The 13,116-nt window shown below is 37.0% G+C and overlaps 1 protein-coding gene across 1 annotated transcript in view; it reads right to left on the minus strand.

The window, feature by feature from the left end:
• TTC6 (tetratricopeptide repeat domain 6) overlaps positions 1–13,116 on the minus strand; it is a 377,901-nt gene that overhangs the window by 203,153 nt on the left and 161,632 nt on the right. The window contains exons 4-6 of the mRNA XM_071213958.1: positions 10,291–10,503; positions 4,628–4,755; positions 1,402–1,596 (exon numbers count right to left, since the gene is read on the minus strand). Of these exons, the coding sequence (XP_071070059.1) occupies positions 1,402–1,596; positions 4,628–4,755; positions 10,291–10,503 (536 nt within the window). The remainder of the gene's footprint in view (positions 1–1,401; positions 1,597–4,627; positions 4,756–10,290; positions 10,504–13,116) is intronic.

The raw sequence follows: 13,116 nt of genomic DNA on the forward strand, positions 1-13,116 counted from the left end.
ATGTATTTTGGAAAGTTTACACCATGTTTAGCAAGGTAATCTTCAAGATATGGATGCTAAAGAATTAAATATTCAGTACCTAAATTAACTTCTTATTTGATACCTAGAACAAATTGCCAAAAATTATCATCAACATTTATTGAGTTTCTTGGAAAATGAAAGTGACATCTACTTGAAGAAAAAAAAAATTTTTAATTGGAAAGAAACCGACATTTTTAACACCTTGCATGAGTAATAGACGCTGTTAAGTCTTCAAAATTATGCTTGACTTGTAGAGTTCTACAGAAAAGGCTCAAAATATCATTTCTTGATTACCAGACAATGTTTATGTCTTTATTTTCCACTCCAGCTTTAGGCTTTTAAGAACCCTTCCAAAGAGATGTCATGAGGAACTACTATTTTATACTGGAGATGATGAAGCAGTTCTGAAATTTCCAAAATTTTTAACATATGATTATTTTTCAAAAAGTTAGCAAACATTGACCTAATAAATTAAAACTAAAAGATTTTAGCTGGATAAAGTTATCATAGATAAACAAATCCTAAAAATGTCTTTTTTGCCTAGATCTAATATATCCATGAGAACAAACTTTTATAAAAATCAATTAAGAACACTCTTCATGGTGAAGGACAACTGGGGGGAGGGAATCTAAACAGGCTCCTTTTGGGAGTGATAATGAAAAAAAAGTTAAGAAAAACCAAGTTAAGCAAATCTGGATTTTACCCACTACCCAGAAAGATCTTGGGCAAATTACCTAATCTTACAGAGCCTCGATTTCTTCATGAATAAAATGGAAATTACAAATTCTTCCTTAAAGTTTAAGATCTAAATAGCATACAGCAGAGAGCTTGGAATACAGTTACTGTTAAATAAATGTTAACTCCCTTCTCTTTTCTCCTCTCTCTTGAGGATGCTATATATCATAGACTCTCCCACGAAAGAATCCACAGATTCCAAAGGAAAGTGGGACACAGGGGAAATGGAAAGAACTCCAAAAGTCAATGATTCTGTACATGGTCCCTGGACCCATTCATGTCCAAAGATAGTGAAATCTGGTACAAAAGACTGGGTTCAAGTCCCAAATCTGTGATTTTCTTAGATGAATAAGCCTGGCAAACTTGTTTAACTTTTATGAGCCACAGTTTCCACTGAGTAGTTATGAAGAACATGTAAGATAATGCATGTGGCAATCTTTGAGAACTATCAACCACTACACAAATAGTAGGTCATGTTCAGTGGTGGTTCATGGTCATAATGGCAAAAAGGAAACACTGACCTAGTCTCTGAGCGCACTGGAAAAGGAATGGGAAAGAGCAAAAACCTACTCCTCTTCTACTCCTAGAAGAGAATCAAGTCAGCTTATATCTACTTTAAAATAAAATTACTGGTGGAACTCTTACCTATCTCTCTGTTCTTCATCTGTAGAGCAATCATCTGAGAAAGATGTTCCAAATATTCCAAGGAGAGCATTGTGGCCTTTCCTGTCAGCCGTATGAAACACTCGAGAAGCCAGGTGCAAGGCAGTGGGTAGTCCCTGGGCGGGGACAGTGGTGCACAGCTCGTGATGGTTAAGGACAGGGTGAGCTCGTGGAACACTACGAAGGAGAAAAGAAAGTGGGCTTTTTATTATCTTCCAGTCTTTAGATATAAAATACATTTTATTTCAATAGTTTAGCTCAGGCTCTACAAATTAAGTCTAAATGTATTTAAAGTTATGATTTAAAATTATAATAATGGTTTGTTAACAAATTTACTATAACAGTCTCAGACCACTGACCTGAGCTTCAAACTCATATATCCAACTATCTGCTGAACATGTCTCTCAGGTACCTCAACATCTAAAATCAAACTCACTGCATCCCACTCTAAACCTCTTATTCTCTTGAATTCTCTGAGTCAGTGATAACAGATCCAGGCATCAAGCATTACTCCTCTGGAACTCTACTCAAAGGCTAATGTCCCTGAAGAAGTAGAACAATGCAGTACATTATTCATTAACTAGCCTAGTTGGAACCTCCGGTCTCCCTAAATCAGTGTGGTAACTCTCTTTACACCAGGGGTTCTTAACATTTTTTGTTCCACAAACCCGTTTGCCAATCGGATGAAAACCACAGACCCGTAACTAAGTCCACACTATACTGTGTATTGTTTAATAAATATATCGCATCCATACCAACACATCCCCACAAGAAAAACGTTTTTTGAATTTCAATAACCTCACAGACCCCTTGTTAGGAACCAGTGCTTTACACTCTGCTGGCGCTTGCTTCTCTCTGCCTTTCAAAGTAGAGAAAGGGATCGGAAAATCTGCTTTCTTAATCTCCAGTGCCACTTGCTATCCAATCAACACATACTTATTGAGCAACTACTATGTGTCAGGCTCTGTGCTAGGTGCTTCAAACACACTCTCTTTAACTCTCACGGTGGTCCTATATGGGAGGTATTCATATCCTTATTTTGGTGTGGGCTTATTTTAGATAGGTCCCAAAATGGGTGAGTAACTCCTAGAATCCAAACAAAACATTGCTGAGGATAAGCCAAATGTCTTTCCTGTTAATGCCTATCAATGACCTCTGAGGGGGAAGTGGCCCTTATCTACCACTGCTCCATCCCCACACCTCCCTACTTAAAGCTATACCCTTCCATTAACTCAATGGCCTTCTTTTCATCAAATCAAAAGAACTTTTAAAGATAGTGTTCTCTATGACCTCCAAGACACAGCTGACAATGTTAACGACGCATTCTCGAAATTGCTTGTCCCTTGTGCAAGTTTTTAAAAATCTACACTATCCCAATTCTCCATCTACCTCTCAAATTAGAAACCCAACTGTGGTGTGAAAAGGTGCATCCAGGCAGCCAGGGCAGCAGGGCACTCTGGGTTCCTGAGAAAAGACTAAAAGACTTTTTTTAAAGAGAAGAGGAAGGTGAGCTCTGATAATAAGCACATCTATATCATCATTCTACTTGGGAACAGGTCCTGGCTAGTGGAATGTTCTTAATACTACATTTCAGATATTTTTTTTCCTTGAAAAAGCAGCACAACCAATTTGAATTCCTACGCTCCTCATAACACCTTAATCATATAGCTCAGTAAATGACTATCCCTTGGTTTTTGAGCTAAATGACAACGTGTTTTCAATAGACGGCTGGATTCCCAGTAAAACAACTCACTATGAGGACTAGTCCCTGGTGAGAAAAGTTAGGCAGGAAGGAAGGGAGGGAGGGAGGGAAGGGGGGAAAGAAAAGAGAAGCAGTGATAAAAACATTTTCAGAAATATTTTTTCCAAAATTCTCCTCATATTGTAGATTCTTAAGTCATAATTTTTATTCCTCTGCAGCTCATACTTGTTTTTCTTTAACAAAAATTTCCAGTTCAACTTACAATGAATTAAAATAGTACTATATATATATCAATAAAAGCTACAAATATTTTTGGTATGTTCAAGAAGGGCTGTGTGTTTTTATAGCACACTCTCCTTAAGCAGGACTATTTGTCATTCTTTGAAACACTAAGACATAAAAAAGAAAAGACTGACTCTGTGTGTGGCCACACTACTTTGCTTAATGCACTAAATGCAAGGATTTTTAGCAAAAAAAAATCAAGAACTTTCTGCACCATTGATAATCTGACAGTAACTATTTATTGAAGGTAAAATACTTGTTGTCTGCTGTCATTATTTGTTTTAATACATAATCTCACTAACTAAATGAGCTTAAAGCAAGACAGATAAGCAATGGCATGTACAGGGTCACTTAAATGCCAATTTGACTGTTTCGTAAACTTTGGAATTCTTTTCCCATGAGTCTATTCTCAGCTACTTAATTGTAAGTAATATCCATTTACAAACTCAAGGCTGGCTATAAAAGGGTTGTCTTCCATGTCTAGCACACCTTTCAGTGCCCTAAGCAACAACAAAAGCTAATAATTAAAGCTTCTTTAAACCTCCATAAAGAGTTAAATGAAGAAAAATCTAGAATAAACTAAGCCATAAAGACCTAGTGGTGAAATGAGGAGAAAATTAGAGTTTCAACAAAGTGAATGGCAAAAGGTAAAGTATAATCTAAATTGCGTTTACACACTACTATTCAAAATTATAGTTGTACTCCTATATAGTAGGCAACTCTGCTAAAAAAATGGGGGGGCGGGTATGAAATGAAACATGAAACAGTGGGAAATAAAAGCAATGCCCTCTAATTTACCAGATTAATTAGCCTATGCTCATTTTGTGTTGTCTTTCATTTTGCTTCATCATTAAAAATAAATATATATATGTGTGTATATATATATGTGTGTGTGTATATATATATATAAACAGTTAATCCAAATCAGACCAAAAAAATCAACTCTAATATGCTAATAACATTTAATTGTCCTTAGTCTCACAAACAGCTCTTTTTATTCTAACTATTCTGGCTGTTGTTGCACCACCAAAGTGAGTGCATTGATCAAAACAAGAATAGAAAGAAGCATGGAGCATAGCATATGTATCATAACTGCAAAATCCATCACCAACTCTTTTGGGAGAAGGCTTAACTCAGATCTCATTTATGAGTTTCTAAAAATTTAATTTTTCTACTGAATAACTTCTCTTCAGGTAGTAAAATTTGTAAATTTAAGGAAGTTACTTCTTAGATAGTTTTTGATCCCACGAGGGTTTTAAAGACTTTGGTTTCTGCTGTGGAATTCCTAATTTACTTTTTCGTACTCGCTTAACTTCTTTTCCTCTGATTTGTAATAATTCCGATGATTTCACCTTTTAAAAAATATAAGGGGTGCTGTTAAGGAAAGTTATAACAGAGTTATCCAATGGTTAATCTCATATTTAAACTCCTAATTTCTATGTATATTTTGTAACAATATATAGCCTAAAGTTGAAATTATTTTTCTCTAAATTCATATACACTGTCATAGCAATAAAAATATTACTACTTATTCATAGTGTTTTAATTTATTGCCTTAAAACATTAAAAAGGAAATACAATATTTTCCCTCTGTAAGTCTATTCTTCTTGATTGGTATTTTTAATAGAACTTAGCCTTAATCTCTTAAAGTTTGGCATGACTGGTGGTTGTAAGCACAAGCTACAAGAATCTTAATGCCTTTTATATAACTATTTTGAACAATGTTAATCAATTTTTACTTCTTACAGGTGTATTATTTTCTATTACTACTGCTTGGGAAAAATCAAATACATTAATGTTTCATAAATAATTGCCTTTTAATCATTATAGGTAGTGGGAGCACTGTTTTTCCTAGCCTTCCTAGAAAATATGCAGAATTCATGGTAATGGTTCATCTAAAGATATTTTTCTCTGTATTTTTGTTTGTTTGTTTTGAGCCTAGATATAAGGAAGAAAGCAAGCCGGGAGGCTCTCTTTGGGGAAGATATGGTTAAGGAAGTAGGAGGCCAGATAATGGAGATTCTTACAAATTAGGTAGAGAGTTTGAGCTTGACACACTAGTAGAGAGAGACTTCTTGGTTTAGGGAGTGATGAAAAATAATGAAAGCTCAAGGAACACAACACATTCTATCTAACCACTCAGTTAATGTTTCATTTCCCTCTATGGTATCTCTACCAAGTGGTCATCCAAACCTGACTTGAAAACAGTCAGGAACAGAGAAACTGAATACATCCTAAAGCAGTCCACTTTCTCTTTGAAACTATTCTAGTTATTAGAATTTCTTTCCTACCTACCTTCCTTCTTTTTTCCTTCTTTCCTTCCTTCCTTCCTTCTTTCCTTTCTTGTTCCTTTCCTTCTTCCCTCCCTCCCTCCTTCCTTTCCTTTCTTTCATTATATTGAATCTAAAAATTTTCATCCATCAGTAGTCTCAGTTAAAACCTCAGGAACCATACAAGCACAATCTAGCTCTCTTCCATCTTTTAGACAGTGAAATATTTTAATACGGTTGACTCCCCTGGGCATGCTTTCCCCCAGATAAACATCCCCATTTGCCTAAATTTATATCACATGACATGATTTTGAAGTATCGTGCTTTGTCATCTTGAATGCTTTCTTCCAGGCTTCAATTTGTCAGTGTCCCTCCTGAGGTGGAACACCCAGATCTGAACAAATATTTGAAGTGCGATGTGATCAGATCAGCAGGAGAAAGATGATCCCCTTTTATGGTATTTCTCAATCAACGCAAGCTATGATTGCATTTATCTTCCTATCTCAAAACTACATTTTAGTCTAAAACTCAGGAGTTGTTTACTATTACTGTTGTCACGTCATCCCATATCTTCTCAGTTTGTGGGACCATGGGCAGAACCATATTTATATTTCTCCCAATTAAATTTCATGTGAGATCTGACCAACCAAATTTTACCCATCAAGTTTTGGGTATTTATCTGCAAATCCAATCAGTAGGACTTCCACCATCCAAGTTTGGGAAATATACTGAAATGGTCACAGCCCTACTGCTCCCCACTAGGAACTTTCACCCATTAATGTGCATCCTTTGGATAATTAATTACAAATCTACCTCGCTGTTTGCCTGACTACAATCTTGTCTACAAAACTATCATTGTCAAACTTTCATAAGTGAACTGCCAAAATCCAGAGGATAATAATTAATTGCATTGAATTTTCTTGTGTGCCAAGCATTGTTCTAAGTGCTTTATATTTCAATATCACATATAATCCTTACGACAACAATCCGAGGTAGGCACTGCCAATATCCCCACTTCACAGATAAGGACAGATAAGAAGCTCAGTGATTTGCTGGAGGTTACCCTGCTAGTAAATGGCAGAGTAAGGATTCCATCTCCAGCAATCTGGCACCAGAGCCTGTGCTCTTCACCATAAGGCTCTTGTGTTGAACACCAGTACTAACACTTTTCTGATGTTCAATCTAGTAACCTAGGAAAAGAAACATGGTTGATCTTCCATGACGTGTCCTTAGGGAACCCATGCTAGTACAAAATGGCTACTGCTCCCTTTTATAAGCGTTCATACTCACATTCCTTTCAATGATCTTTTAATTATTCTGGAGTTTTGTCCAGGCTCAGTGCATACATTGTGGAAACCACAACTTTACCCAAAAAAATGATAAAATTCAGATCTTAGTCTTCAGGCTTCTAGCACCTCTCCCACTGCAGCAGCAACTCAAGTCGCTGCTTACAGAGGATGCAAAGACCTCATTTGCAGGAATCAGTGTGTCTAAAACAACAGGCTTAAACCTATCAAGGCTAGCTCAAAATCTTTTACCAATCTTGGGCTTCAAGTTTCTTTTTATCAATTCCTTTTGACTGCTTCATAAACTAAAGATCATTCTCTTTGTCAGCTTTAAGAGAAGCAAAGGAGTTTATCAGTTTCCTTTTCTCTTTGTCATATTTCTGTTTATTTAAAACCTCAACCTTGTTCATAAAATAAGTTAAGGCAGTGCTGTCATCTGTTTTCATCACACTATTCATCCATAATGACAAGGTTATCCTTCCTTTTTTTCTCTTTGCTGCAAAACCAACATGAAAAATACTTTTTGTTGTTAGCATTATTCACGGGCATCAACCTATTTTGGATCTTAGTCTTCTTGGTATTATTGTTATAGCCACATGCCACTCTCATATTTATCTATGGATATACATCTCTTCTTTCGTTTCTCTATATTTTTAAAACTCTAATTGTAATAGATCACTCATACTTGTTTTGTGAGAATTTGGGTGTTTGGGGCTTCCCCCACCTCTTAAACTTCCTTCCAACTTGAAACCTCAGGTCATGTCATCATATTTATATCTTTTACAGGTTTTTACTGCCATTTCTCCCTCCTAAAATGCTCAACAATCCTCTCACTGGCTATTGTGTCAGTCATTTCTTCACAGGATTCTCATTATTTCTATATAATTTCTCTATTTTGTTGGTCATGACTTAGAACTTTATTGCAGTAATCAGTTTCTGAGTGCAGAAAAGGTCAATAAGGTAAGGATTTATCAAGTTCTCTACCTTTACTTACTGAATGAGACATTCTGTAGTGTGTATGGGTAGCTAAAGACCTGCATTGCTCCTCTATTACATCTCTGTGCCAGTTCTATTATCTGTTTATAAAGTTATGTTTCTTTTCCCTCCAATTCTGACCAGTCTTGCAGGAGTATATTGTTAACACATTCCTGTGCCAGAAATGCTAGAGATTAACTTCATGGCCTCAAATGTCCATATACAGGGTAAAGTTCATGGCTAATAATTGATCTTGAGCTATTAAAACAAATAAATACATGATACTCAGTGAGGACTTGGTGGGATCAGTCACAGGAATACTTTTCACGCTTGGTGCCATAATATCCCATAATAAACCAGAAGATCTTATTGAACATTCTCTTCTCCTTCCTTGAAACACCTCTTTTTCAGTTTAGAGTCCTCTTAACTCATTCTCCAAGTCTCTCTGTTCAAACCATTCTTCCTAGTTTGGTAAGGCATACCCATACCTAGCCATCCCTTGTAGCTGACAGTCTGTGTTTTTGTACTTAACCAGACCTCTGCTTAGCTGTTTCAAAAGGGCAGTGTTGCAAAATGGTAAAGAGTTCCAAAATTAGAGGACCTCAATTCAAGTCCCGCCTTTACAACTTAAGTAGATATTTGTACTTGGGCAACTTATTTATCTTCTCTATGACTCAGTTTTCAGCTGTGAAATGAGGGTAATAGAGTTATTAGAAGTAAGTAAGATAATAGATGTAAAACACTTAGCAAAGTGGCTGGCAATGGTAAGCAATATGTTCTAGTCACCATAGGAAGGGATTGCCTCTTTTTAAAAATAATAATAATTTTGCATAATTTATTAATAATATTTAATAACAGCCACAAGTCAAATGAAATAATGTTATGGGATGTATCCAACAAGGGATTAGAAATTCTTGACAAGCCATAGTAGTTAAGCCACTGTCTAGAAATTCAATTTCATTCTTTAAAACACTTAATAGCTAACTATTTATCTCTCATTTCTACTTTTTGTTTCCAAAGTCCCTGTGTTCAGGTAGAAGAAGAGAAGCAAATCCTAGCTATGCTCACAAGCCCCTTTACACCAAGATAGCATAAATTTTAAATTTGCTTTCTAGGTCCCCACACTTAAAAGGTGTCAGCCTAACAGACAGAATTCACCTGGAATAGTTAACAATGGGATCACTTAGCCTTGGCACGTTTCATTTCATATCCCAGGTGCATACTTTGGAAACAGCACACACCTTCTGATGGGGTCAGTTACCATCCACATGATAACTTCTTTATCCCTGACAGCAGCGGTGAATTTTCTCTGTCCAACTATTACTTGCGGATACTCCTTATAACCTATTATTTCCTGGAAGATCAATATGTTAGTGTCATGTAGGATGAAACTAATTAGGAAGCTAGGGCTTGGGAAATTAAGAAAAAACAGAAGACAATTGCACCAATCCATACATAAGGTCACCATGCTTCAGAGTAGGATGAGGGCAATTGTAAAAGAGAAGAAAAAAATATAAGCAGTGATGTGTGGGAAATATCGAGGCCTTGGAAACCAATTATATGTGAAAGTCAAGGAAAGGGAAAGGTCACAGATAAAGCCAAGGTTTCAGAGTTCTTGTCTTGGATAAAAAATGAAGAACTGGTAATGGCCTGTAGACTTGGGTGAAGCATGGTAGGAATTTGGTGATTGGGGGGCTGAGGGGGCCCAGAAAGAGAGTAATTGACCAGGAAGTTTGTTTATCCAAGAAGGGGCATCCTTCTGAATCAGTCAAGGAGGGGACCCTAGTGATAATTGAGATAATGTCTGTGGCACAGTGAAAAGTAGGTTTTTTTAATCCTGATAACATATTGTAAATAACTTTATTTATGTAAATCAAAAAGTGACTTTTTCTAATGTATTAAGTAAATAATGGTAAGGTGACATGCAGATGTGGTAAAAAAAAAAAAGGGATTAAAATGATACAAAAAAAAGCTGAATCTTGGGAGCACCCTCACAACAGGAAAAAGACTCTAGCATTAGGATAAGCCTAAATGGAGGAAAGTTATAAGTTACAAAATTCATTCAGTCTTGGACCCTAGTCTACACTTCTTGACTTCCTCAAGATGGTAACTAGAAGATTCTTGGTATTTCTGAAAGCCTGTCCTCTCTCCCTGTAGTTGCAATCAGGTTTGAAATGAAAAGCCCTCAATAAATGGATGTCCCCTTTTCCCAAATGGGCAATTTGCACCTCTGGGACCCACTTTTTCAGGGTGACCCACCTCCCATGGCTTTGGCCTCTGTCTAGGCCATTTCCTCACATTTTCACATTCTCAACTCTCATAACTCAAGGAGTCCGCAACATAAATAGCTTTTTACCTTTAAAGATATCTGCTTGACTACTTTTGAAACACCTGTGGGTTGTCCATTTTCTGAAGGTTTCTGTGACTCCTCTGCTGGTTGAACTTCTGAAATTTCCTGAGGTTTGAATAGTATGCTTCCTACTTCTGAGACTCCCCATTCAGATATATCCTCTTGTTCAATCTGAAAAATACTCGATACAGCTTCAGGAAGTTCCTCAAGCAGAGTTTGCTGGGAAAAGTAAACATAAAAGAATGTTCTTTTTATTAGTCCTTAAAAGTTTTAAGTCATGCGGTGCTTTCCATCCAAGAGCAAAATGAATATGAAAAGACATGTCTGAAATTAAGCAGAGGTGGTAACCTTTCTCTGATGATTTAGAAAGAGAAACTCAAATTGACTTAAGCAAAATGAAGGCAGGCAAATTATTTTCCTCAACCCTCATCTCAGAAAACAACTCCACAGTTGTTACACACAAACCTTAAGGTAATAGACAAGTCTACAATCTGACCCTGACTCCACCCCATATCACAGAGAGTCGAGATCTAATATTCATTCAACAAAAAAGGCACTGCTGGCTGGTTCTAACTTTCATTCTTGCAGCTTGGCTTTCAGATCACTTCATGTCAACTAAGACAGTTGAGCCCTGCCCAAACTTTTGATTTTTTAGGCCTGATAAATGGATGTCTGCTAACCAGCTGCTCTTCCAGAAACCTGACCTCAGTTCCAGAGGGAGAAGCTGAAGTACTGACCAAGATCTCAGAAGGCCACCCATCAACCCAGCTCCATTCTGAGCCTAAGTAAAAAAGCCACAAATTCTCATCCCCACACCCGATTTTTGTGTTGTTTAAAAATGTCTCATTTACTTCCATCTGTATCTCACCTGGTCTTATGAAAACCACTTTATGGCCATATTTGGGCATTACCCAATTTAAACCAAGATTAATTGGGATTATGGAGTACTGAGAATACAATGATAAAACCAGTCTGATTTACAGAAACAACTGAATTCTATAGAATGACTTTAAAATGCAGTTGAATCTTTTGTTCTTTGGTACACTCATTTCCTAAAAATAATAAGTAAGCTAAAGGGTAAAGATGGAATACAGTATTACCAAATACTATAAAAACACAATAGTTCTTTACTATGCAAGAAGAGACTCTGGGACCAAGAAATTTAAAGTTTACAAAATGAAACTTTAATCTTGAGTTCATGTTTTTATAAATCTATTGGATAGTGTTGTAGAAAGAGTAAGAGATTTGGAACCAGAAAAGAATGAATCCAAATCCTGAAAGTGCCAATTGAGAGATGTATGGTCTTGGTCAAGTTACCTAACCTTTTTTAGCCTCATTTTCCCCATTGGTTAAACAGACAATAAAACCCTTTCCAAAAAATGGCAGAATAGATAAACTGGGATGGTATGTACAACTGACCCTGCACCTACACCATCTACCTGTGAAAAACTCATTAATTTCATATTCCTCAGTTTGGGGCACTGTTGAGCACTCCTTTTTTTTTTAATTGCTCTGCTTCTGGCTTCCTCAACACACTCTCCCAGGATTCTAATTTGGGAGATTGAGTAAATGAAGGTACCACTCACAAAAATAGAAAACACAAGAAAGCAAGCAAGTTTGGGAAGGGGGTAATAGTAGTAGTCCTCTAGCTGCAGTTCACCCAGTGAACTGTACTCCTCCACAAAATTTGCCCTGGTGCTATGACTACTGCTCTCTGCCGTGCCTCTGTTTTGCATGTCTCACCCTGTATCACAATTGTCTAAGTAATAAGCACAATTGCCAACATTTATTGATCATTATCTCATTGAATTTTTCTGTATATTAAGATTCTTTTATTATTTCTTTAATATATATATATGTATTTCTTTAAAGATATTTGGATTACATAAATGTTACATGAAAACATACGGGATTTCCACAGGCCCTGCTCCCTACACTTCCCACATTTTCCTACATTAACAACATCCTTCATTAGTGTGGTATATTTGTTACAATTGATGAAAACATTTTGGAGCACTGCCACTAAGCATGGATTAAAGTTTACATTGCAGTTTACACTCTCTCCCACAGTTTTACAGGTTATGGCAAGATATGTAATGGCCTGTATCTGTCATTGTAATGTCATTCAGGAAAATCCTCAAGTCTTGAAAATGCCCCCTTTTACACCTGTTTTTTTCCTCTTCCTGCATGGAATTTTTGTTTTGTTTTTAAGGATTTTTATTTATTTATTTCTCTCCCCTCCCTCCATTGTCTGCTCTCTATGTCCATTTGCTGTGTGTTCTTCTGTGTCTGCTTTTATTCTTAGTAGGCGGCTCCAGGAACCAACCCTGGGACCTTCCAGAGTGGGAGAGAGGGGATCATTCTCTTGTGCCACCTCAGCTCCCTGGTCCTCTGCATTTCTTATTATCTCTCCTCTGTGTCTCTTTTTGTTGTGTCATCTTGCTGTGCCAGCTCTCTGTGTGGGCCAGCACTCCTGTGCGGGGCAGTACTCTATGCAGGCCAGCACTCCGTGCAGGCCAGCACTGGCCCATGTGGCAAGTGGGCCCTGCATTGAATTTTAATCTTCCCTCAGCCTCATGAAGTAGAAACTGTTTTCAACCCCATTTTATGGATGAGGAAAGTGAGGCTTAGAAAAGTTAAGTAACTTTCCCAAGGTGACACTGTGAGAAAGTAGCAAAGCTGTGTTTGAACCTAGACAGTATGGTTCCAAAGGGGACCCTCTTACTCTCTTTCCCCTTTACCCGATAGAATAGTGGTATTCAAAATGTGGTCCACAGACCACTGAGGCTCCTCAAGATGTCTTTCAGGAGTTCTGCAATATCATAACTATTT

This window comes from Dasypus novemcinctus, chromosome 3 (genome assembly GCF_030445035.2).
Source record: "Dasypus novemcinctus isolate mDasNov1 chromosome 3, mDasNov1.1.hap2, whole genome shotgun sequence".
In the NCBI taxonomy this organism is placed as follows: Eukaryota; Metazoa; Chordata; class Mammalia; order Cingulata; family Dasypodidae; genus Dasypus; species Dasypus novemcinctus.